At 42.9% G+C, this 27762-nt stretch overlaps 1 protein-coding gene and 1 long non-coding RNA gene across 7 annotated transcripts in view; one reads left to right on the top strand and one right to left on the bottom strand.

The window, feature by feature from the left end:
• Positions 1–6953: 6953 nt before the first annotated feature.
• LOC106580639 (uncharacterized) lies at positions 6954–16946 on the bottom strand. The gene is made up of 4 exons (XR_001322926.2): positions 16820–16946; positions 15171–15349; positions 9110–9190; positions 6954–7244 (listed from the first exon to the last, which is right to left on the bottom strand). It is a non-coding gene; the product is annotated as an uncharacterized lncRNA (long non-coding RNA).
• The window catches only part of LOC106580637 (NEDD4-binding protein 2-like 2), a 57298-nt gene continuing 46398 nt past the window's right edge, over positions 16863–27762 (top strand). For 4 of the 6 annotated variants that reach the window (XR_006760931.1, XR_006760929.1, XR_006760928.1 and 1 more), the window contains exons 1-4: positions 16863–17884; positions 18128–18252; positions 18625–18713; positions 18831–18907. Coding sequence is in view for 1 of the 6 variants with exons in the window: in XM_014161905.2 (XP_014017380.1) it covers positions 16863–17884; positions 18128–18252; positions 18625–18713; positions 18831–18907; positions 24303–24471 (1482 nt within the window). In the remaining 5 variants the exon portion in view is untranslated. Of the gene's footprint in view, positions 17885–18127; positions 18253–18624; positions 18714–18830; positions 18908–24302; positions 24975–27536; positions 27595–27762 lie in introns of those variants that run through there. The other 2 variants (XM_014161905.2, XR_006760936.1) reach the window with 2 other exon arrangements.

The raw sequence follows: 27762 nt of genomic DNA, 5'->3' as shown, positions 1-27762 counted from the left end.
CATGATTGAGAATGCAGAGATGTGTACTGAACCTGGACCCATAATAAAACAAAGTGCTCTATGGTCAAATACATCTAATGGCTTTAATGAAGTGGCAGCTGCGTTCATATCAATGATTTCTGTAACAATAATGCTAGTACAAACTCAAACCCAGGCGCAGAGAAACACTGCAAGTAGAGGTAAGGGTAAATCCTGAACTTTTACTTAGAGTCTTAACAGAAACAAGGCACCTGCACAAGAGCACACTAACAAAACATGAGACCTAAGCAAAGATACAGGCCAACAGAGGAACCTAAATAACAAGGCAACCAGGTGAACAGAGACGGTAATTAAACACAGGTGAATCCAATAAGTAATAATCAGGGTGACCTGGAAACTAGAAAACAGGGTAAGGGTTCCCTCCAGCGGTAACCTAAGGAAACAACAATCAAATAACACAGAAACTGTGACAAAACAGTTGTACCGGGCGCATGTCGGACAGGCAGCAACAAAGGTTCGATTCTCTGCCTCCGCCGAGGGCCACCAAAACCTCCTCAGAAACCCTAGCATTCGCTGCCCTCCCAGATGAGTGGTAAGACACGACGAGTGAGCCCACTGAAGTACCTTGGACCGTGCCTCAAGAGTAACAAAAAGTATGTTAGATGGACAGCTGTCATTAACTGCCTCCCTACCTTGCTGGGGAACTGGCGAGAAAGGGCATCCGGCTTCACATTCTTAGACCCTGGATGGTAAGATAAAGGAATCTGAACAGAGTGAAGAAAAGAGGCCAACGAGCCTGTCGGGAACTGAGGCGTTTAGCCTCCTGAATGTAGGCCAGGTTCTTGTGGTAGTCCAAACCGTAAAGGGATATTCCGAACCCTCCAACCAGTGCCGCCACTCCTCCAAAGTCAGTTTGACCGCAAGAAGCTCCCGATTGCTGACATCATAGTTCCTTTCTGCTGGAGTGAGACGCCTGGAGAAGAAGGCACAGGGATGAAGCTTTTGGTCTTTAGCCTAGCGCTGAGACAGAACCGCACCCATGCCTACGTCAGAGGCATCCACCTCTACCACGAAGGGAAGCGAAGGATCCACATGAACTCGAATGGGTGCAGAAGAAAACCAATGTTTCAGGTCCTGGAATGCCTTCTCAGCAGCAGGGTTCCAGCTTACATGCCCAGCCGAGCCCTTGGTGAGCACTGTCAATGGCGCAGCCACCAAACTGAAGTATCTCACAAATCTACAGTAGAAATAAGCAAAACCCAAACAACGCTGGACTTGCTTGACTGTGCTGGGCCGCAGCCTGTTGACCACCGCTTCTACCTTTTGGGAGTCCACCCATACACAGTCCTGGGACATGATGTACCCCAGGAAGGAGATCTGAGGAATGTGAAGCTCACACTTTTCAGCTTCACAAACAAGTGGTGATAAAGGAGTCTTTGAAGAATCTGGCGAACATGTTGGATGTGTTCAACCATGGACCTGGAGAAGATGAGGATGTCATCCAGGTACACAAACATGAACTGGTGAAGGAAGTCACAGCACATCATTAACCAGGGCCTGGAAAATGGCTGGAGCATTTGTAAGTCCAAAAGGCATGACATGGTACCCATAATATCCATTTGGGGTGATGAACGCTTCCACGCATCTCCCTGTCTGATGCGCACTAGATTGTATGCCTTCCATAAATCCAATTTTGAGAAAACCGTAGCTCCCTGGAGTCTCTCAAAGGCTGACGACATAAGAGGAAGAGGGTTCTTAATGAACTTAATGAACAGTTCTTAATGGTTATGTTATTTAAACCCCGGTAATCAATACAGGGATGTAATCCCCCATCCCCCTTTCCAACAAAGTAAAAACCTGCTCCTGCAGGTGAAGTGGACGGCCAAATAAAACCAGTTGCCAGCGCCTCCTTAATATAACTGTTCATGGCTGCAGTCTCTGGACCTGAGAGAGAGAATACAGCCCTGCTCTCAGGGGAGTGGTGCCGGGCAGGAGGTCGATGGCACAATTGTAGGACCTGTGAGGAAACAGTTTGCTGGCCCTTCATTTGCTGAAGACCTGACCCAGATCCCAGTAATCCCGAGGTACGCGGGAAAGATCAGGCTTGTCATCCCCAGCCGGGGGAACAGGATAATCGGAAGCTTCCAGACGAGCAGGGCCGGAAAGATGTGGACAGAGTTGCTGGCAGGTGGACTGGCATGCAGGATTCCATCCCGGAACTCTTCCCGAGGTCCAGTCAATTTGAGGAGTATGGATAGAAAGCCACGGATGTCCAAGAACCAGGGGAAGCTCAGGAGAGACCACCAAATGTAACTGGATAAGCTCCACATAGTAATCCAGAATTCGTAGCTGAATAGGCATGGTTACTTAGAGTCTTAACAGAAACAAAGCAACCGCACAAGAGCACACTAATAAAACATGAGACCTAAGCAAAGATAAAGGCCAACAGAGGAACCTAAATAACAAGGCAACCAGGTGAACAGAGAAGGTAATTAAACACAGGTGAATCCAATAAGTAATAATCAGGGTGACCTGGAAACTGGAAAACAGGGTAAGGGTTCCCTACAGCAGTAACCTACAAAACCTTCAAAGGAATTCATGAAACTATTCTGTCATGGATGTATGTAAAGTTATTTAACACATTCCTTGCTACAGAAGATTACTGTTGTACATTGAATAGCCTTTTCATCAGTGTTACACCTCCTTGAGGTGGAGCCGACAGAGATGGTCGCCTTGCTTCGAGTCCTTAGGAAACTATGCCGTATTATTTCTTACATTGTTAGCCCAGAAAATCTTAACTGTTATTACATACAGCTGGGAAGAACTATTGGATAAAAGAGCGAAGTCAACCTACCAACATTACGACCAGGAATAAGACTTTCCCGAAATGGATCCTTTATTCGGACCATCACCCTGGACAGTGGATCTAATCCCATAAACCGACCCAAAACAACGTCGCCACAGAAGAGGCAAATGGAGCGGCCTCCTGGTCAGGCTCCGTAGACGTACACACCGCCCACCACTTCTGCGTATACTACTCACCAATGTCCAGTCTCTTGACAACAAGGTAGACGAAATTCGAGCAAGGGTTGCCTTCCAGACAGACATCAGAGATTGTAACATTCTGTTTCACGGAAACATGGCTCTCCTGGGATATGTTGTTGGAGTCGTTTCAGCCATTGGGCTTCTTCATGCGTCGCTCCGACAGAGATAAACACCTCTCTGGGAAGAAGAAGGGCAGGGGTGTAAGCTTCATAAATAACGACTCATGGTGTAATCATAATAACATACAGGAACTCAAGTCCTTCTGCTCACTCGACCTAGAATTCCTTACAATCAAATTCCGGCCATATTATCTCCCAAGAGAATTTTTGTCATTTATCGTCACAGCTCTGTATATACCCCCTCATGCAGACTTCCCTGGACTCTATGTGAACTGGAAACCATATATCCTGAGGGTGCATTTATTGTAGCTGGGGATTTTAACAATGCTAATTTGAGAACAAGGCTACCTAAATTCTATCAGCATATTGATTGCAGCACTCGTGTGGGCAATACACTCGATCACTGCTATTCTAACTTCCGCGATGCATACAAAGCCCTCCCTCCCCCTCCCTTCGGCAAATCCGACCACGACTCCATCATGTTCCTTCCGTCTTATAGGCAGAAACTCAAACAGGATGTACCTGTGACTAGAAGCATTCAACGCAGGTCTGACCAATCAGAATCCATGCCTCAAGATGCCTGTTTTGATCACACGGACTGGGAAATGTTCTGGGCAGCCTCAGAGAATAACATCAATCTATACGCTGACTCGGTGAGTGAGTTTATAAGGAAGTGCATTGGAGATGTTGTACCCACTGTGACTATTAAAACCTACCCTAACCAGAAACCGTGGATGGATGGTGGTATTCACGCAAAACAGAAAGCGCGAACCACCGCATGGAAAGAGGACTGGGAATATGGCCAAATATTAACAGTGTAGTTATTCCCTCCACAAGGCAATCAAACAAGTGAAATGTCATTATAGGGACAAAGTAGAGTCGCAATTCAACGGCTCAGACACGAGACGTATGAAGAAGGTGAAAAGGAAATCACGGACTACAAAAAGAAAAACATCCAAGTCACGGACACTGACATCTCGCTTCTAGACAAACTAAACACCTTCTTTGCCCGCTTTGAGGAAAATACAGTGCCACCATAGTGGCCCGCTAACAAGGACTGCGGCCTCTCCTTCTCCGTGGCCGACGGGAGTAAGACATTTAAACGTGTTAACCCTCGCAAGGCTACTGGCTCAGACAGCATCCCTAGCCGCATCCTCAGAGCATGCACAGATCAGCTGGCTGGTGTGTTTACGGACATATTCAATCGCTCCCTAACCCAGTCTGCTGTCCCCACATGCTTCAAGATGGCCACCATTGTTCCTGTACCCAAGAAGGCAAAGATAACTGAACTAAATGACTACCGGCCCGTAGCACTCACTTCTGTCATCATGAAGTGCTTTGAGAGAATAGTCAAGGATCCTTTCACCTCCACCTTACCTGCCACCCTAGACCTACTTCAGTTTGCTTACCGCCCCTACAGGTCCACATACGATGCAATCGCCATCTCACTGCACACTGCCCTATCCCATCTGGACAAGAGGAATACCTATGTAAGAATGCTGTTCATTGACAACAGCTCAGCATTCCACACCTTTGTACCCTCCAAGCTCATTATTAAGCTGGAGGCCCTGGGTCTCAAACCCACCCTGTGCAGTTGGGTCCTGGACTTTCTGACGGGCCGCCCCCAGGTGTTGAAGGTAGGAAACAACATCTCCACTTCACTGACCCTCAACACTGGGGCCCCACAAGGGTGCGTGCTCAGCCCCCTCCTGTACCCCCTGTTCACCCATGACTGCATGGCCATGCACACCTCTAACTCAATCATCAATTTTGCAGACGACACAACAGTAGTGGGCGTGACTACTAACAACAATGAGGCAGCCTACAGGGAGGATGTGAGGGCGCTCTGAGTGTGGTGTCAGGAAAACAACCTCTCATTCAACGTCAACAAAACAAAGGAGATGATCTTGGACTTCAGGAAACAGCAGAGGGAGCACCATATCCACATACTAGATGGGACAGTAGTGGAGAAGGTGGAAAGTTTTAAGTTCCTTGGCCTACAAGTTTTAAGTTCCTCGTTCCACCCACACAGACAGTGTGGTGAAGAAGGAGCAACAGGAGGCTGAAGAAATTTGGCTCGTTACCCAAAACCTTGACAAACTTTTACAGATGCACAATCGAGAGCATCCTGTTGGTCTGTATCACAGCCTGGTACGGCAACTGCTCCACCCTCAACCGCAAAGCTCTCCAGAGGGTGGTGCGATCTGCGCAACGCATCACCGGGTGCAAACTACCTGTCCTCAATGACACCTACAGCACCCAATGTCACAGGAAGGCCAAAAGGATAATCAAGGACAACAACCACCCGAGCCACTGCCTGTTCACACCGCTACCATCCAGAAGGTGAGGTCAGTACAGGTGCATTAAAGCTGGGACCGAGAGACTGAAAAACAGCTTCTATCTCAAGGCCATCAGACTGCTAAACAGCAATCACTAACTCAGAGAGGCTGCTGTCTACATTGAAACCCAATCACTGGCCACTTTAATAAATTAATCACTAGTCACTTTAAACAATGCCACTTTAAATAATGGCACATTAATAATGTTTACATTTCTTACATTACTCATATATGTATATACTGTATTTTATACCATCTATTGCACCTTGCCTATGCCACTCAGCCATCGCTCATCCATATATTTATATGTATATATTCTCATTCACCCCTTTAGATTTGTGTGTATTAGGTAGTTGTTGGGGAATTGTTAGATTACTTGTTAGATATTACTGCACTGTCGGAACTAGAAGCACAAGCATTTCGCTACACTCGCATTAACATCTGCTAACCATGTGGATGTGACCAATAACATTTGATTGAATTTGATTTGATGTGATGGTTCTTTATGTCTGTACATGTTTATAATCCTCATGGTGTGAATAGTGGTTTCCAAAAGGTTATTACCTCCCTAAACCTGAATCTGAAATACATTTATGATCTTTCTTACCACTATTACTTTGGGGTTCTAATCCCCCTCTTTCAAAATCCCCACTGTGAACAAATATTTAACATTCACGAACCTTCACTGTTGGAGCCAGTTTTCATGTCTTTGGTTATGCAAACCTATGATTATTAGATTATACTTCTCATTAAGAATAATGTTGTTTTATTATATATGGGTCATGCCTTGCTTAGTTCATGTGTTCTCTTATGGGTCAATTATTTGAATTACAATATAGCAGTTATGTACTCGGCTCAATTACTTAAAAGTGCATGTGGTCCCACCCCTCCCCTGTGTGACCAGGTGCATATTTGGTAGCCCATATACATTCAGGATGTAAGGCTTACTAGTTATGGCACAAATGTTAGGACGACATGGTTGTTAAAATAAAAAAACAGCGAAGCTTTACTTTGATCACATCTTTTCAGAATCGTTTTATTTGGGTCTTTTTAATTTACCACGTTGATTGGCTCCAGCCAATGGAAGCTTGCTTCATGTACATTGAAAAATAATGCAATTCAACCATTGATGGATGGGGACTAAAATAATGACATTGCCAGTAGTGATGTTAAGGTTTTCAATGTTTTATTGTTGGAGTTTATGGATTTGCATGTGTCTGTGCATTATATGATGCCTGAATAGGAAAGAGGATCTGATCATGCCTATTGGTATTCTGGATAAATTCTTGATCCAAAAAGACACACAACTGTTTTGGGGTTAATTCCACATCTGCTTGCATTGCCTGGTAGTTTATTAGCATGGCATGAAACAACATAAATAATACTATTTAAGTAAAATAAAAATAAACAGTATTATCCTAAATTGAGATGTGAATAAAAATGGTGTTATCACAACAACAACAACAAAATCTTTCAGAATGTCTTTTAATCAAATGTATTTCTTAAAAACCCTTTTTGTATCAGCAGTTGTCACAAAGTGTTTTACAGATACCAGTCTAAAAGCACAAGACCAATCAAATAACCGTGCTCTGAGGGCTGTGCTAAGTGCACATTTAAGAGTACATGTGCCCCTTATTGTTATTTAAGATGTTCCAATGTTCGTAGATGACCAGCAGGGTCAGAATATAACCAGGGTGGCTATAGAGTGGGCAAAAGTTCAACACTCAGGAGTCAATGTCATGTCATTTGTCTTTTTCATAGCCTGAGAGAGACAGAGAGAGAGAGGATCTATTATATAAAGTTATCACAGGTGCACACTATGTAACTCACACACACACAGACAAGGCTTCATAGTTGGTCATAGTTTAGTTTGTCGTAGTTTTTAATTATAGTTTCTAATCATAGTTTGAACATAGTTGGCCATAGTTTCTAATCATAGTTTCTAGTCTGAGAGGTTTGATATAATAAGTGGGTAAAATAGAACCTAAGAGGGTAAAAGCTACTGTCAACAAACAGTAAGAATAAAAACAATGGCTACTGCTCAATGGATAAATAGCCTTTATTTATGAAAACAATTCATAAATATCAGTCTTAAATAATATACAGTACCAGTCAAAAGTTTGGATACACCTACTCATTCTAGGGGTTTTCTTTAATTTTTACTATTTTCTACATGGTAGAATAATAGTGAAGACATCAAAACTATGAAATAACACATATGGAATAATCCAGTAAGCAAAAAAAATGTTCAATAAATCAAAATATATTTTAGATTTTAGATTCTTTGAAGTAGCAACCCTTTGCCTTGATGACAGCTTTGCACACCCTTGACATTCTCTCAACCAGCTTCATGAAGAATGCTTTTCCAACAGTCTTGAAGGAGTTCCCACATATGCTGAGCACTTGTTGGCTGCATTTCCTTCACTCTGCGGTCCAACTCATCCCAAACCATCTCAATTGGGTTGAGGTTGGGTGATTGTGGAGGCCAGGTCATCTGATGCAGCACTCCATCACTCTCCTTGTTGGTCAAATAGCCCTTACACACCCTGGAGGTGTGCTGGGCCTTTGTCCTGTTGAAAAACAAATGATAGTCCGACTTAGCGCGAACCAGATGGGATGGTGTATCGCTGCAGAATGCTGCGGTAGCCATGATGGTTAAGTGTGCCTTGAATTCTAAATAAATCACCAAAACTGTCAGCAGCAAAGCACCCCCACACATCACACCTCCTCCTCCATGCTTCACGGTGGGAACCACACATGCGGAGATCATCTGTTCACCTACTCTGTGTCTCACAAAAAAAATCTTACATTTGGACTCATCAGGCCAAAGGACAGATTTCCACCAGTTTAATGTCCATTGCTCATGTTTCTTGGCCCAAGCAAGTCTCTTCTTCTTATTGGTGTCCTTTAGTAGTGGTTTCTTTGCAGCAAGGCCTGATTCATGCAGTCTGCTCTGAACAGTTGATGTTGAGACCTGTCTGTTACTTGAACTCTGTGAAGCATATTTTGGGGCTTTAATCTGAGGTGCAGTTAACTCTAATGAGCTTATCCTCTGCAGCAGAGGTAACTCTGGGTCTTCCTTTCCTGTGGCGGTCCTCATGAGAGCCAGTTTCATCATAGTGCTTGATGGTTTTTGCGACTGCACTTGAAGAAACTTACAAAGTTCTTGAAATGTTCAGGATTGACTGACCTTCATGTCTTAAAGTAACGATGGACTGCCATTTATCTTAGCTTATTAGAACTGTTCTTGGACTAGGTCTTATAGGGCTATCTTCTGTATACCACCCATACCTTGTCACAACACAACTGATTGGCTCAAAGGCATTAAGAAGGAAAGAAATTCCACAAATGAATATGCATTCCAGTTGACTACCTCATGAAGCTGGTTGAGAGAATGCAAATCTGTCATCAAGTCAAAGGGTGGCTACTTTGAAGAATCTCAAATAAAACATATTTTGATTTGTTTAACACTTTTGTGTTATTTCTTGGTTTTGATGCCTTCACTATTATTCTACAATATAGAAAATAGTCAAAGTAAAGAAAAACCCCGGAATGAGTAGGTGTGTCCAAACTTTTGACTGGTACTGTATGTCTATATACAAACATCACATTGAATATTCAACTCACTTTCAAAAAGCACTATGAGGAAGAAAGGATTCCCAGATGATCGTTTAGATTTTCTGTCTTCAGGATGTTCTGGGCTGATGGCTGTTGGAGAGAGGAGGGGAAGTTGAGTGAGCTGGGCTCTTTTATGGCCCTGCCCCCTGGGAGCCTATCAGCTTGTGACATGATGAGAGAGTGAGCCAGGCCTACCTGTAAGATATTTTGTGATATTTTGTGCTACAAACATACTTCTATTTGAAGAGGTTTTGACCATTCAGGGACCTAATCTCAAACACTCATTAAAACATGAACAAATTATTGTCTACACTAGAAAGAAGGTGAATTTGGGCATATAAATGCTTTTTGACGAGTTATATGCACGCAAATAAAGATGCTTAAAAAGGTGACATTTTTGAGAGATTTTTGGACAATGCAGGGTCCGCCAAGGCCTTGTTATGGATACATGTCTAAAAAGATAGATTGGTATGAGATCTGCTCCCTTTTTGGGGCCCATGGAGGGGAATATTGACCAACTGAGCATCTCAGTGTACAGCTCAATAAACACAATAGGTGTTTTGTTACATTTCAGTCTTCTGTGAAGTATTTAAAGTGTCATATTGGGATGCAAACTCAAAAATGAATACATTTAAATTATATCTGACATATTACTGGTGTCTTCTTTTGAAACAATAACCATGTGTGTGAGGTGTATCCTTTTGTTTCATAGTATATTTGTTTAAGACACAGAAACACAGAAACACTGTGTGCCCCTGATTTAGCTTACTGCTGTAAAAGGTTATTAAAGGGGTAAAATGATCTGTTTATGCCATAAGTAAAGGGCCCATCTTAAAGAGTACAATGACCCTTTCAAATAGGATGGTGTGAGGCCTCTGGTGGTATTTTTTTATTTTTTATTGACTGAGACATCCACTGGACATTCCCCCCGGACATCTCCGCAATATTAAACTATAACACTGTTTTTTACTAAACCTTTATATGGATCATACATATTATTATTACACAATACAACACTTTTATACCCCAATAAATGTTTATATGTATAATATTTCTTTATAGGAAAGACTGTTTGTTATTATTTTCTTAGAAAAGAAGGCCTTGGGAAGGGCCCTCGTCTGCTTGTAACCCCCACAGCTTGTAACCTGACATCATCTCATGCTACCAGGCCCCACACACTGTCATGGTTCCTCCTGGCACCAGAGGGTGGCAGAGACCGCCTTAGAGACTTTTATTGGACTCAGGTGTGTCTTATTATTTCATGATTGTGTCCCTGTTAAAAGAGGGGTGTTTTCTATGGTACTTGAATTGTTTACTGTGTGGGGTAAACCACTGATTCCTCGTCTGGTCTTTTCGCTGCACCTGGATCCAACCTTATCATGTCACAGCAAGCTTCTGCCACAACGTGGACCAGCAGAGGTCACCCAGATCTGGAATGAGGTAGCCCACCAAGGAGCACTGTAAGGAATTCACGCCCAGAAATCTGCTCCTTTTATTCTCTGTTCCCAACGCACTAGACGACCAGATCTTATAGCCTTTAGCCGTACCCTCAAACTACTCATCCTCTGTTCCTCTGGTGATGTAGAGGTTAACCCAGGCCCTGCATGTCCCCAGGCGGTCTCATTTGTTGACTTCTGTAACCATAAAAGTCTTGGGTTCAAGCATGTTATTAACATCAGAAGCCTCCTCTCTAAGTTTGCTTTATTCACTGCTTTAGCACACTCCGCCAACCCTGATGTCCTAGCCGTGTCTGAATCCTGGCTTAGGAAGACCACCAAAAATTCTGAAATTTCCATCCCCTATTACAACATTTTCCGTCAAGATAGAACTGCTAAAGGGGGTGGAGTTGCAATCTACTGTAGAGATGGCCCGCAGAATTCTGTCATACTATCCAGGTCTATGCCCAAACAGTTCGAGCTTCTACTTTTAAAAATCCATCTCTCCAGAAATGAGTCCCTCACTGTTGCCGCTTGCTATAGACCCCCCTCAGCTCCCAGCTGTGCCCTGGACACCATATGTGAATTGATTGCCCCCCATCTATCGTCAGAGTTCGTACTGTTAGGTGACCTAAACTGGGATATGCTTAACACCCCGGCCGTCCTACAATCTAAGCTAGATGCACTCAATCTCACACAAATTATCAATGAACCTACCAGGTACAACCCCAAATCCGTAAACACGGGCACCCTCATAGATATCATCCTGACCAACTTGCCCTCTAAATTACACCTCTGCTGTTTTCAATCAGGATCTGAGCGATCACTGCCTCATTGCCTGCGTCCGTTATGGGTCCACGGTCAAACGACCACCCCTCATCACTGTCAAACACTCCCTAAAACACTTCTGCGAGCAGGCCTTTCTAATCGACCTGGCCTGGGTATCCTGGAAGGATATTGACCTCATCCCGTCAGTAGAGGACGCCTGACTGTTCTTTAAAAGTGCTTTCCTCACCATCTTAAATAAGCATGCCCCTTTCAAAAAATGTAGGACTAGAACAGATATAGCCCCTGGTTCACTCCAGACTTGACTGCGCTTGACCAGCACAAAAGCATCCTGTGGCATACTACATTAGCATCGAATAATCCCCGCAATATGCAACTTTTCAGGGAAGTCAGGAACCAATATACAGTCAGTTAGGAAAGAAAAGTCTAGCTTTTTCAAACAGAAATTTGCATCCTGCAGCACAAATTCCAAAAAATTTTGGGACACTAAAGTCCATGGAGAATAAGAGCTCCACCTCCCAGCTGCCCACTGCACTGAAGCTAGGAAACACTGTCACTACCGATAAATCCACGATAATCGAGAATTTCAAGAAGCATTTCTATATGGCTGGCCATGCTTTCCACCTGGCTACCCCAACCCTGGCCAACAGCTCTGCACCCCCTGCAGGAACTGGCCCAAGCCCCCCGCTTCTCCTTCACCCAAATCCAGACAGCTGATGTTCTGATAGAGCTGCAAAATCTGGATCCCTACAAATCAGCTGAGCTAGACAATCTGGACCCTCTCTTTCTAAAATTATCCGCCGCCATTGTTGCAACCCCTATTACTAGTCTGTTCAACCTCTCTTTCGTATCGTCTGAGATTCCTAAAGATTGGAAAGCGGCCGTGGTCATCCCCCTCTTCAAAGGGGGAGACACTCTAGACCCAAACTGTTACAGACCTATAGCCATCATGCCCTGCCTTTCTAAAGTCTTCGAAAGCCAAGTGAACAAACAGATCACCGACCATTTCGAATCCCACCGTACCTTCTCTGCTATGCAATCTGGTTTCCGTGCTGGTCATGGGTGCAGCTCAGCCACGCTCAATGTCCTGAATGATATCATAACCGCCATCGATAAAAGACAGTACTGTACAGCCGTCTTCGTCGACCTGGCCAAGACTGTCAATCACCGTATTCCTATCGGCACACTCAACAGCCTTGGTTTCTCTAATGACTGCCTCGCCTGGTTCACCAACTAGTTTTCAGATAGAGTTCAATGTGTCAAATCTCTGTATATATCAATGTCGCTCTTGCTGCGGGTGATTCTTTGATCCACCTCTACGCAGACGACACCATTCTGTATACATCTGGCCCTTCATTGGACACTGTGTTAACAAACCTCCAAACGAGCTTCAATGCCATACAACACTCCTTCCGTGGCCTCCAACTGCTCTTAAATGCTAGTAAAACGAAATGCATGCTCTTCAACTGATCGCTGCCCACACCTGCGCTCCCAACTAGCATCACTACTCTGGATGGTTCTTACTTAGAATATGTGGACAACTATAAATACCTAGGTGTCTGGCTAGACTGCTAATGCTCCTTCCAGACTCACATTAAGTATCTCCAATCCAAAATTAAATCTAGAATCAGCTTCCTATTTCGCAACAAAGCCTCCTTCACTCATGCTGCCAAACATACCCTCGTAAAACTGACTATCCTACCAATCCTTGACTTCGGAGATGTCATTTAAAAAATTGCCTCCAACACTCTACTCAGCAAATTGGATGCAGTCAATCACAGTGCCATCCGTTTTGTCACCAAAGCCCCATATACTACTCACCATTGTGACCTGTATGCTCTTGTTGGCTGGTCCACGCTACATATTTGTCGCCAAACCCACTGGCTCCAGGTCATCTATAAGTCTTTGCTAGGTAAAGCTCCACCCTATCTCAGCTCACTGGTCACCAGAGCAACACCCACCCATAGCACGTGTCCCAGCAGGTATATTTCACTGGTCATCCCCAAAGCCAACACCTGCTTTGGCCACCTTTCCTTCCAGTTCTCTGCTGCCAATGACTGGAACGAATTTCAAAAATCACTGAAGTTGGAGACATATCTCCCTCACTAACTTTAAGCATCAGCTGTCAGAGCAGCTTACCGATCGCTGCAGCTGTACTCAGCCAATCTGTAAATAGCCCATCCAACCAACTACCTATCTCATCCCATATTTGTTTTTGTTTTTCTGCTCTTTTGCACACCCGTATTTCTACTTTCTACTCATCTGCACATCTATCACTCCAGTGTAAATTGCTAAATTATAATTACTCAGTCACTATTGGCCTATTTATTGGCTTACCTCCTTACTTCATTTGCACACACTGTATACAGATTTTTCTATTGTGTTATTGACTGTACGTTTGTTTATCCCATGTGTGACTCTGTGTTGTTTTTGTCGCACTGCTTTGTTTTATCTTGGCCAGGTCGCAGTTGTAAATGAAAACTTGTTTTCATCTGGCCTACCTGGTTAAATGAAGGTGAAATCTTTTTTTATTATAATAAAAAGGCAGCAAAAACAGCTCTTCCAAATTTTTGGGAACCTTTGGGCACTTGCCGAGTCCCTCCAAACACGGCATACCCCCAACCCAGGAGGAGCCAATGCCCAGGTCTCATCACCCAGTGCTACAGACGTCGTTGTGGTTCCTCCAGGGAACCTGCACCAGGAACCCAAGATCCCAGCCACCTGAGTGGTATGACAGCCACCTGGGAGGATGCAAGGGTTTCCTCACTCAGTTTTCTCTGGTGTTCGAGCAACAGTCCTCCTCGTTCCACACTGATCAGGCCATGATCGCCTACATTATCTCTCGGGCAAGGCCCTGGCGTGGGCAATGGCGGTGTGGGAACAGCAGCCACCATCTTGCAGATCCATAGGAGCTTTTCAATGCCAAGCTGGGACGAGTCTTTGACCACCCAGTCCGCGGACGATAAGCGGCCAGCCAACTGTTCAACCTCCGCCAAGGAGCCAGACCAGTGGCTGACTTCGCCATTGAGTTCGGCACCCTCGCCACCGAGAGTGGGTGGAATACTGAGGCACTGGTTATCGCTTTCCACCAGGGTCTGTCTAACGCCATCAAAGACTAACTGCCGCTCGGGAACTGGGAGAGAACCTCAAGTCCCTGATAATGCTGGCAATCAGGATTGACAACCGGGAACGGGTGAGACGGCGCCCTTTTGACACCACTCCAGCATTCCGGTTTCCTGAGCACCCCAAGCTCACCGAGCCTAGCATGGATGATCCCATGCAGCTGGGTCGCACACGTCTGAGCCCACAGGAGCGTGACAGGCGAATGCGAAGAGGCTGCTGCCTCTATGGTGGAGGTCTCGGGCATCTTCATGTTACCAGCCCAGAGCTGACGGGAAACACCAGGGCATGCCAGGACAGGGGGAAACCCTGACAAGCTGTACAGTTACCTCCCGGCTACCCAGTCTGTTACTACCTGCTACCCTGCACTGGGACAACCGTCAGCACCAGATTCAGGCCTTTGTGGACTCCAGGGCCACGGATAATTTCATTGATCAAGACTTTGCCAGAGTTACAGATCCCCTGCGTGGAATGTCCCATCCCTCTGCAGATTCAAGCCGTCGATGGACGCACCATTTGCTCCGGTCAAGTGGAATATCAGACCAAGCCCATTCTACTGCAGTTTGGGGTGAGCCACTCAGACTTAGTTTCTGTTCATCACTGCTCCCGAGAACCCCCTTATACTAGGGTACCACTGGCTAGCGCTACATAACCCACTAGTTTCCTGATCCACGGGACACCTACTAGACTGTGGTAAGGACTGTCAGACTAAATGTCTAAGACCTCACCAAGAGCCTCGCCGTGTCCTCCTGCATCCCTTGAAGACCAAGACTTTTCCGCTCTCCCTCCCGAATACTTCGATCTCCGGGTGGCCTTCAGTAAGAGGCAGGCTGCCACCCTTCCCCTCATCGTCCTTACGATTGTGCCATAGAACTCCTACCTGACGGCAAGACTGTCTGGGATTACCCTGAGTGGGCAGGGGAAAACAATTAGTTGTTATTGGCAGAGGTTTTGAATTATCTTTCTTATTGGTCTAACTCATTTACTGCCTGGTGACGTCAGCAGGCTGGCCAAAACTCCATTCTACCAAACCAGGCAAAAATTTCAGCCGTTTTTTTCATACAGCTGTTAATCTAAAAAGGCATCACCATAATTTTCACAGTATTAGTCCAACCCCATAGCGTGGAAATATCTGTAAAACACAGGCAAATCACAATTTTGAGTGCACTGAGCCTTAACTGTATTTAAAATACAATTAATTATGTATTCTGTGTATTTGAGTATTTTTTGAATAAAGTACATGCCAATACATTCCACAAGTTCTTTTCCAAATACATTCCAATATTCAACTACATGTATTTTCAAAGGAGCTTTGTCTAAATACTTACTTCGAAAAATTTAAAAAAGGACCATGCCTCAGGACTACCTGGCCTGATGACTCCTTACTGTCCCCAGTCCACCAGGTCATGCTTCTGCTCCAGTTTCAACTGTTCTGCCTGCGGATATGGAACCTTTACCTGTTCACCGGACGTGCTACCGGACAGAAAAGGGGTTGTCTTGGCCAACTCCTGAACCTTTTTAGTGAGGCTGCTTCAGTGTTTTCTTAAATGGCATTAGAAGAGCAGACACTAACTGTATAATATAAATCCAAAAATACTGTAACATTTTTGTCCTTGAGTTTATGACCTTATGTCTCTCACATCTGCATGTTAACAATAAATGTTCTCATTTATTATTCAATATGAATATTTAGTGTAATTTATAAGCAGAATTTTTACTGGTGTGGTCAAACACTTTCACCGTAACAGCAGGTGGCAGCGTCGCTTCGAAACTGCCTCCAGTGTTTCACACAGAAAGAAGAAGTCGGACTTCCTGTTAACTTCCGTAAACAAAATGCTAGTTAGCTAATTCAAAATGATGAACATGATAACATGTAATGCTTCAAGTTGATCACTTTATGGTAAGTAGCCAATTAATTCGCAAAATACCCATAGGCAACAGCCAGAATTGTATCAGTTACAAAAATCTTGCCAAGCAATAACTTTGCACGGCTTGTTTTGACATTGGCTAACTTGCTAATGTTTGTAACTGTTGTACGTTAGCTACACTCCGTTGTATACTCTTAGTTTTATCTAGATTGTATAATTTGAATTGCTTTACAATAAAAAAGAAGTTTGCTAATGTTGGCTGGCTAGCTAGCTATTTAGCGTTGTTTTGTTTAGTTAACTTAGCTAGCTTTAAAGAATGACAGGTATAGTTAGAGCTTGCTGCTTGTGAATGAAGTGCAGCAATATTGTTTCTTTAAAAAGCATTAAACCTTTTGCAACTGATTCAGCTTCACTACCAAGCTAATTTGCTAGATAAGTATTGCTAATCAAACCCATGAACTATGATGTGCAGTAGAGGGATTTTTGATTTGTCATTGAGGTCTTGTTACCTTCATAGCATGTTGATTCAAAGGATTTTCCCCCACCATCTCGATGTCTCATGGAAATGCCAACTCGTTAACTTCTCTCACTGGAAGAAATGGAGAACTGCTGGAGTGTTCAAAAACAGAGACAAATGGAGCCTCTGCAACAGACAGAGTGCTGCCAGTGAGAATTGATGGAGGTCCTGGCGTAAGAGGCCGAGAGCCAGTTATAAAAAAGCTGGGTACCAGCAGCACTGCCTTCATTGGACCTGTATGCTGTCCTCCTAAGGCAGTCCAGAGAGCTCCCAAACCCCCAAAAGTAAGGAAACTTTCCAAACCTAACATTGAAGAGACACTGAGTGAGTTCTACAAAGAGCTTGAGGAGATTGATCCAAAAGACTGCGTTGACAGTAGCACGGCCAAAAATGAAGGCTCAGTTGAATTACTCACCGCTCAGAACCCACCACCTGCAAGAGAAGGGTCAAACGCAAGCCATGGCCATAAGCAACCTAATCACGTACCTTGCCCACACTGGTATGACAACGAGCCATACCAGCCCAGGAGACCGATACCTAGGGGGCCCAGCTATGGTCCCTACTCAGATCATAATCACTGGCAACCTCCCCCACCTTTCCACAGTCAGCCATACTACAGGTTCCACAGACCTCCCCACCGCTTCCTGCCACCACCTCCAATCCCCTGCCTCCCGCCACCACCTCCCGCAGACCACCGGTATCACCCCCAACGAGAGGGCTCCCAGCAGGTCCCACCTTTTCGCAGGTTCCCTGTCCCTGATGGGTACAGGAACTCTCCAGACTTGGATGGCCATGGCTTTCCCCCACAGCACTCTAACAACAGAGACAGAGGGGGCTACGGTTGGAGAGATGACAAGTATGACCAGCAGGGTAATGACCAGCCTTATAACCAGCAAGGTTCTTCTGAATGGCAGCAGAGGTTTGACAGAGGACCTGAGCCACCTCAGCCAGAGGATCAGCACCAACCACCAGAAGATAAAACATATGACTATGATCCTTCTCTGGTTCTCATTCTGATGAGGGGAGCCCCGGGATCTGGGAAATCAACACTGGCCAGGTATGTTTTTATCAGGGAAACATTGTTGGTTAACTAACAAGCTATAAAAGGTTTAGAACAAGTATATAGACATTTTATGAATCAGTAATAAAACAGTTGTAAATGTGTCTTTTTCAAGCATCAAAATTACAATCGCACAATTTCAACCAATAAGTCATACGTTAACTGTTTACTCATGTTTGAATGAATTTACTTCTATTTTAAAAGCATTTGTTTTGAGCCATTGCATGTGTGTTTCTCCAGGGAACTGCTGTCGACAGGCTCCAGTGGGCAGGTTCTGAGTACAGATGACTACTTCTCCCAGGAAGAAGGCTACTGTTACGATCCCAGTCTGCTGGGGGCCGCACACCACTGGAACCAGAACCGAGGTTGGCTCTATAGCAGTGTCTTAATAAATTTGTTTGATTTTCTTTTGATGAAGTAGTAATAAATGAGGTCCATTGTTGCTATTGTTTTCAAATATATTTTTTAAGGTATTCTGATTTTATTGAACACATACAGAATGACAGTGGGAAAGAGATTTGTTTAAGGGCAGTAGACCTGATTCAAACCTATGCCGATACAGTAGACGCGTTTTGGAAGCTGAGGCATTAATGCTAGACCAACCAGGCCACCATCGTTGCTATTAATATTATATATTGTTTGATTGGATATGTTTCATTTATTATCTTGTTTGTTTTGTAAACATGTAAAAAAGGAGTGTATAAATGATTTTGCCTCAATGCTTTGTATTCTTTCAGCCCAAGAAGCCATGTATAAATGCTGTTCTCCTGTCATTATTGATAACACAAATATGCAAGCATGGGAAATGAAGCCATATGTTAAACTGGTATGTTTATCCTGTTATATTGTCTTTTTTGCAGACAGTATTTTTCAGTTATCAAAAATCTACCCATTTGATGTACATTTTAATAAATATGATGAATACTTATTTCTCATCATGCAGGCCTTGGAGAGAGGATACAGTATCAACTTTCATGAGCCTCACACCAGCTGGAAATTTGATCCCGTCGAGTTAGAGAAGTAAGTCTGTCCATGATTGTCTGCATTAAAAGATACTATCGTCATGTAAGATGCTATGTATTTAGAGAATATACATTATACAAATTATATACGGTACATCGTAGGGAGTTCACTCACTGCTCTAGAATGCAGGGGAAAACAGGTCAATTCAAGAGGGTGCTACTAACTTAATGTCAAAACGTAGTTTTCTTTTCCTCATGTCATCATAAATCAAATACAATTATTAATTAGATTGTTCTCTACAGTATTAGAATCTTACTATGCTTGTACTAACAGTGTTGATGAAATAGGAACATTAGTTTGTTGTGACCGTTTCTAGTTTAGACTGTGCTGCTCTTCGTTGTATCTCTTCCATTTTCAGCATTAGGTGTTTCCGCGCTTTGAACTAATCAAAATCAACTTTACACCCTCGTTAGTTTCATCTCCAGATCATTGGCTTTAACCACGATCAATCTATGTTGAGAGGGGCTGTTATGGCGATTTAAATGGCCACACCAGCAGAAATCCACTTTTTCGAGCTGAAAGATGATGGCCAGAGTTTACCCATGATGTACAACGATTTATGTCAAAAGGTCATTTTTGTCAAAGTATGATATATTTGGCCTTAACGTGGGAAATCTGAAGTGAGACATTCGTGGTAATCCGTATCAATGCCGTGTCTTCCTATGAAAGTTATAGGTGGGTCTAATGCTGATTGGTTAAAAGCGCATTCCAGCTGGTATCTATTCCACAAATTACAACCGGCTAAATCTATGATGTTAAAATGCCTATTTACTCTGTTCCATCTGACTGCGCAATCCACTGTCTCATCAACCCAGCCAGGCAAGTTATAAACTTGATCTCTACTATAAAAAGCATCTAGACATTATCTCACATTTTTTAAGACTAACATTTAGTTTTCAACAGAGGAAATTTGTATCAACCTTTGTCTGTCTCTGACATTTGCAACATTGTTTCAATATTCAAATTCGATCTCCAGCTGTCCCATAGCAATGAGCGTGTAGGAGTCCGGACGAGATATGCAGGCAGCGTTTCTCAGCAAGTCGAAATCATGAATCAGCTGGCTTCATTTTTATGGATATATACAAAGAACTGTCAATTGAAAAAAGGTTTAACAAAAAGAAGTGCAGCTAGTTTGCAGTCTTTGCAGCTTCATTTGGAAGTTATTGTGTTAACTGTGTTGTTGGCTAGCTCCTTTAAACAATAGTGTTCTGACGAGAGAGCACATTTTATATTCGAGGCAATATCGCACCTCAATAGTTCATTGTTATTGATGTATCCCAAAAAAATTCACTAGAAAACAGCTTAAACAAACACAAATGCAGCTACTGATATTCTGGCTGCATTGTTTGACATGACTAAGTTAGCTGTAGTTGGCTAACTAGCAAGCAAGGGATAAGAACGTTGCCAGCCAGTATGGCAATGGAACATTTAGAACGAACGACTGGATCGCGTCCATAGATGCAGAACAAAAAGACTGAACGACTGAGTCGCGTCTCTGGCAACCCAAACCAATAGAACGAACGACCACCCGGCTTGGATAGCAACCCTATATTTGTATCGGGACTAAATCTTGTGGAAGGATTAAATAGTATGAATAAATGCATCAACGTTTTTAAAGAAAATATGTCAATGATTATTTGAATATGTTGGTAACCCATTGTATAAAAGTCATAATGCCCTTGAAGCCAGTGTTTGGAGGATATATTGGCACGGTTTGCCAATATATCCTTCAAGCACCTGTGCCAATATATCCTCCAAACGGTTTCTTGGGCATTATCACTTAAATGAAACGGCACCCACGGAAGAAAAACCTTATCTATGTTGTTGTGCTGTTACATATTTGTATTGGTGTTTCGTATCCGATGCCCAGGGTGTTACATGTCATTTGCGGTGTGCATCATGGGCAAAGTTGTAGTAGCCCATCATTTCACTTCCCCTGTGAGAACCATGAGCACGTACTGACTTGGCTTTGCTGTACTGAAGCCTACCAGCAGCCTACCTACTAAAGGATGCGCCTTAGCTAGCTACACTGACACCTGTCTGTGCCCTATTTGTTGATATTTATCCACTCCATGTGGAAATCACCACAACGTTCCTTCCCACCCCCAATTTATGAATATGTATTGTAATGAATATACATTACAATACATAATAGCCTGCATCATTCTTCGGAGGTAGAACGTTAACCAACATTTCCGCTCTAGGACTAGATAGATCGAAATAGGAGCGGTAACTTCCTCTGGAGGGGTCCTTTTAAAGGGAAAGACTCGGAAATACACCATGAGAACTGGAACAGATCACTTTCGCGGAGGGTAGATGTTGAAATTTAGTCTGTTAGCTTTGTAAATGAATATACTGTGTGTATAGAAACCGTGCATTCGGAAAGTACAGCCATATTCTAAAATGGATTAAATAAAATGCCCTCATCAATCTACACTGTACCCCGTAATGACAATGCGAAAACAGGTTTTTTGAAATTTTTTACAAATTATACCTTATTTATATAAGTATTCAGACCCTTTGCTATGACACTAGAAATTGAGCTCAGGTGCATCCTGTTTCCATTGATCATCCTTGATGTTTCTTCAACTTGATTGGAGTCCACATGTGGTAAATTCTATTGATTGGGCATGAGTTGGAAAGGCACACCTGTCTATATAAGGTCCCACAGTTGACAGTGCATGTCAGAGCAAAAACCAAGCCATGAGGTCGACGGAATTGTCCATAGAGCTCCGAGACAGGATTGTGTCGATGCACAGATCATGGGAAGGGTACCAAAACATTTCTGCAGCATTGAAGGTCCCCAAGAACACATTGGCCACCATCATTCTTAAATATAAGAAGTTTCGAACCTCCAAGACTCTACCTAGCCATGGCTGCCCCAAACTGAGTAATCGGGGGAGAAGGGCCTTGGTCAGGGAGGTGACCAAGAACCCAATGGTCACTCTGACAGAGCTCCAGAGTTCCTCTGTGGAGATGGGAGAACCTTCCAAAAGGACAATCATCTCTGCAAAACTCCACCAATCAGGCCTTTATGGTAGAGTGGCCAGACGGAAGCCACTCCTCAGTAAAAGGCACATGACAGCCTGCTTGGAGTTTGCCAAAAGGCACCTAAAGGACTCTCTGACCATGAGAAACAAGATTATATGGTCTGATGAAACCAAGATTGAACTATTTGGCCTAAAATGCCAAGCGTCACGTCTGGAGGAAAACTGGCACCATCCATCATGCTGTGGGGATGTTTTTCAGCGGCAGGGACTGGGAGACTTGTCAGGATCGAGGCAAAGATGAACGGCGCAAAGTACAGAGGAGATCCTTGATGAAAACCTTCTACAGAGCGCTCAGGACCTCAGACTGGGGCGAATGTTCATCTTCCAACAGGACAACGACAATAAGCACACAGCCTAGACATCGCAGGATTGGCTTCGTGACAAGTCTCTGAATGTCCTAGAGTGGGCCAGCCAGAGCCCAGACTTGAACTCGATGTAACATCTCTGGAGATACCTGAAAATAGCTGTGCAGCGATGCTCCCCATCGAACCTGACAGAGCTTGAGTGGATCTGCAGAGAAGAATGGGAGAAACTCCCCAAATACAGGTGTCAAGCTTCTAGCGTCATACCCAAGTAGACTCAAGGCTGTAAACATTGCCAAAGGTGCTTCAACAAAGTACTGAGTAAAGGGTCTGAATACTTATGTAAATGCTATTTCCGTGTTTTTTATTTATTTATGAATTTGTAAACCTGTTTGTTTTGTCATTATGGGGATTGTGTAGATTGGGGGGGTGACTATTTAATCCACTTTAGAATAAGGTTGTTGGATTCTTGGTTAAACTTGGAACATTGCTATCCTAGAGACATGATCCATCAGAAGTAAGACTAGTATCTGAGGGGTGATAGAGACAGAAGTTAATGGTGATCTGTAGGAGCCAGATAGCTTTGGAATGTGCTGGGTAGACGGGAGGAAGTCACAGGATTGCTATAGGTAATACGGGTGGAGATCTTTGGATTAGGCATCAAGGGGGTTGAGGTCAGATCACCTTAAGGGAGAAGGATTGGTTTATTACCCCATCACTTCGTCTTCCTATCAAACCATAAAAGATGTAAGGATTTGAGAGAAGGAGTACCTAAATTGGAGTGGTGGTGGTAGAAACATGTTTTGTCTAATGCAGCTGTATTGATTCTCTGGAAAGATTTAAACTTGGTTAAGCTTTCATAGTGTCCGTTGAGTTTTTTACTCTGAGAATTAGAACCTAACAGTTGTAACGTAACAAAGTGAAGGGGTCTGAATACTTTCCAAATATAAACTACTGTTAAAAGTTTGGGGTCACTTAGAAATGTCCTTGTGTTTTAAAGAAAATCACTTTTTTTGTTTTCGTCCATTAATAATAACTCATGTGTCAGAAATACAGTGTAGACATTTAATGTTATAAATGACTATTGTAGCTGGAAACGGCAGATTTTTAATGGGATATCTACTTAGGTGTACAGAGGCCCATTATCAGCAACCATCACTCCTGTATTCCAATGGCACGTTGTGTTAGCTAATCCTAGTTTATCATTTTAAAAAGGCTAATTGATCATTAGAAAACCCTTTTGAAATTATGTTAGCATAGCTGAAAACTCCAGGATGTTGGCCTTCTAGGCAGAGTTGCGAAGAAAAAGCCATATCTCAGACTGGCCAATAAAAACAAAAGATTAAGATGGGCAGAAGAACACAGACACTTGACAGAGAGATGGCTTTTTCTTTGCAACTCTGCCTAGAAGGCCAGCATCCCGGAGTCGCCTCTTCACTGTTGACTTTGAGACTGGTGTTTTGCGGGTTTGGACTTCATTCAACGTTTATGAAAATATGTCAATTCAATAGAGAATTGCATCAGAAAAACAATTGGTGGGTCATCATAGTGCTCTCTGACTTGTGGTCAGACTGATTACATCTGATTACAAAAAAAAATGAATCAGTTACGTTACCAGCAAAAAATATTGTAAATAGATTACAGATACTTTTGAAAAACTACATGATTACTTATTGTATTACTTTTAAATTCAGAAAGGATGTTTGTGAAAAAATCCATGATGACACTTTTGTTTTCTCAATGACATTCAATTCAGCATTGAAAAAGGCGCAAGTTTAAGTTTGTTCCACCTGAGCCAGTCTGACCACAACTCAGAGACCAGTATGACGACACACACAATTGTTTTTCTGATGCAATTCTCTATTGAATGGACATATTTGTATAAACCTTGAATGAGACTCATTTTCTAGGTGAACACCCTATAATTGAATGCCTGTTTTATATGTTTTGCATGAAGACATACTTCATAGCTTATTTATAGAACAAATCGTATGTAGAGCAGAAGAAACCTCCCAATACACCCGTCCTTCCCCCCTCCAGGAGAAACAAGCACAGTGTGTCAAGGGAGAAGATTGGGCAGATGCTGGAGCGGTTTGAGCTGCCCATGTCCTTGGACATTGTGATGAACTCCCAGGAGCCTTTTAGACCCACAAGGCATCCCTCACAGCAGCAGAGACACAGCAGGGCCAACCACTCAGACTTCCACTAGTCCCTATGTCCTGGTGTGTATTCATTAGTGCACACCATAGCAAAATGTTCTTCACTTTCGCGAAGGAAAACAAAAGCAAGTCTTTCTTATTGGACAAGTTTAAGTAGTCCCTCCCCGTTTCTGCTTTTTTCCCCCTAGTAAATACAACGCTGATGACTATCAACCAACCACTCTCTGCTTTTGGGTTTGAAAAACAACTAAACAACAGTCAATGATCAGAGACAGAGCTGTATTACTATTTTTTTTAAATGATACTACCAGCATTTTACAGGATTGTTACTGTATTTGATTTATACTGGCAGAATTTAAACCTATTTTTGTGAAAATAACATTTTCAGTGGCACTAAAGTCACTTTTTTCTATGCATTTCAACTGTATAAATTACAGTACCAGTCAAAAGTTTGGACACACCTACTCATTCAAGGGTTTTTATTTATTTTTACTATTTTCTCCATTGTAGAATAATAGTGAAAACATCAAAACTATGAAATAATACATATGGAATCATGTAGTAACCAAAAAAGTGTTAAACAAATCAAAATATATTTTAGATTTTAGATTCTTCAAAGTAGCCATTCTTTACCTTGGTGGCAGCTTTGCACACTCTTGGCATTCTCTCAACCAGCTTCACCTGGAATGCTTTTCCGACAGTCTAGAAGGATTTCCCACATATGCTGAGCATTTCTTGGCTGCTTTTCCTTCACTCTGAGGTCCAACTCATCCCAAACCATCTCAATTGGGTTGAGGTCGGTGTGATTGTGGAAGCCAGGTCATCTGATGCAGCACTCCATCACTCTCCTTGTTGGTCAAATAGCCCTTATACAGCCTGGAGGTTTGTTGGATCATTGTCCTGTTGAAAAACAAATGATGGTCCAACGAAGCGCAAACCAGTTGGGATGGCGTATCGTTGCAGAATGCTGTGGTAGCCATGCTGGTTAAGTGTGCCTTGAATTCTAAATAAATCAGTGTCACCAGCAAAGCACCATCACACCTCCTCCTCCGTGCTTCACGGTGGGAACCACACATGCAGAGATCATCCGTTCACCTACTCAGTGTCTCACAAAGACACGGCGGTTGGAACCAAAAATCTACAATTTGGGCTCATTAGACCAAAGGACAGATTTCCACTGGTTTAATGGCCATTGCTCGTGTTTCTTGACTCAAGCAATTCTCTTCTTATTATTATTGGTGTCCTTTAGTAGTGGTTTCTTTGCAGTAATTTGACCATGAAGGCCTGATTCACGCAGTCTCCTCAGAACAGTTGATGTTGAGATGTGTCTGTTACTTGAACTCTGAGAAGCATTTATTTGGGCTGCAATTTCTGAGGCTGGTAACTCTAATGAACTTATCCTCTGCAGCAGAGGTAACTCTGGGTCTTCCTTTCCTGTGTCGTTCCTCATGAGAGCTAGTTTCATCACAGCGCTTGATGGTTTTTGTGACTGAACTTTAAGAAACTTTCAAAGTTCTTGAAATTTTCTGTATTGACTGACCTTCATGTCTTAAATGAATGATGGACTGTCGTTTCTCTTTGCTTATTTGAGCTGTTCTTGCCAATATATGGACTGGGTCTTTTACCAGATAGGGTTATCTTCTATATACCACCCCTACCTTGTCACAACAAAAGTGATTGGCTCAAACGCATTAAGAAGGAAAGAAATTCCACAAATGAATGTTTAACAAGGCACACCTGTTAATTGAAATGCATTCCAGGTGACTACCTCATGAAGCTGGTCATCAAGGCAAAGGGTGGTTTCTCAAATATAAAATATATTTAGATTTGTTTAACGCTTTTTTGGTTACTACATGATCCCATATGTGTCATTTCATAGTTTTGATGTCTTCACTATTATTCTGCAATGTAGAAAATAGTAGGTGTCCAAATGTTTGACTGGTAGTATATACATTTCTTAATTCCATTATCTAAAAGTAAAATATGTGTCCATTTTTAGATACTACTGCACTGTTGGAGCTAGGAACACAAGCATTTCGTTACACCCGCAATAACATCTGCTAAATATGTGTATGAGACCAATAGTTTGATTAGATTTTTTACTTGTACATTTGTCATTAAAAATTGTTAAATGTGTGTTGTGTTCTTCAAATCTATCCTGCATGTTGGGGGGGGGTCTTACCCTTTTCATATGTAATATACAGTTGAAGTCGGAAGTTTACATACACCTAAGCCAAATACATTTAAACTCAGTTTTTCACAATTCCTGACATTTAATCCTAGTAAAAATTCCCTTACTTAGGTCAGTTAGGATCACCACTTTTTCAGTTCTGCCCACAAATGTTCTATAGGATTGAGGTCAGGGCTTTGTGATGGCCACTCCAATACCTTAACTTTGTTGTCCTTAAGCTATTTTGCCACAACTTGGGGTCATTGTCCATTTGGAAGACCCATTTGCGACCAAGCTTTAACTTCCAGACTGATGTCTTGAGATGTTGCTTCAATATATCCACATAATTGTCCTCCCTCATGATGCCATCTATTTTGTTTAGTGCACCAGTCCCTCCTGCAGCAAAGCAACCCCACAAGATGATGCTGCCACCCCCGTGTTTCACGGTTGGGATGGTGTTCTTCGGCTTGCAAGTCTCCCCCTTTTTCCTCCAAACATAACAATGGTCATTATTGCCAAAGTTCTATTTTTGTTTCATCAGACCAGAAGACATTTCTCCAAAAAGTACAATCTTTGTCCCCATTTGCAGTTGCAAACCGTAATCTGGCTTTTTTATGGCGGTTTTGGAGCAGTGGCTTCTTCCTTGCTGAGCGGCCTTTCAGGATATGTCGATATAGGACTCATTTTACTGTGGATATAGATACTTTTGTACCTGTGTCCTCCAACTTCACAAGGTCCTTTGCTGTTGTTCTGGGATTGATTTGCACTTTTCGCACCAAAGTACGTTCATCTCTACGGGACAGAACGCGTGTCCTTCCTGAGCTGTATGACGGCTGCGTGGTCCCATGGTGTTTATACTTGCGTACTATAGTTTGTACAGATGAACGTGGTACGTTCATGCGTTTGGAAATTTCTCCCAAGGATGAACCAGACTTTTCTGAGGTCTTGGCTGATTTCTTTTGATTTTCCCATGATGTCAAGCAAAGAGGCACTGAGTTTGAAGGTAGGCCTTGAAATACATCCACAGGTACATCTCCAATTGACTCAAATTATGTCAAATTAGCCTATCAGAAGCTTCTAAAGCCATGACATAATTTTCTGGAATATTCCAAGCTGTTTAAAGGCACAGTCAACTCAGTGTATATAAACTTCTGACCCACTAGAATTGTGA

The sequence above is a fragment of the Salmo salar genome, chromosome ssa20 (assembly GCF_905237065.1).
Source record: "Salmo salar chromosome ssa20, Ssal_v3.1, whole genome shotgun sequence".
NCBI lineage: Eukaryota > Metazoa > Chordata > Actinopteri > Salmoniformes > Salmonidae > Salmo > Salmo salar.
The sequence above is the reverse complement of the archived record's forward strand: the minus strand, read 5'-3'. Positions and strand labels throughout refer to the sequence as shown.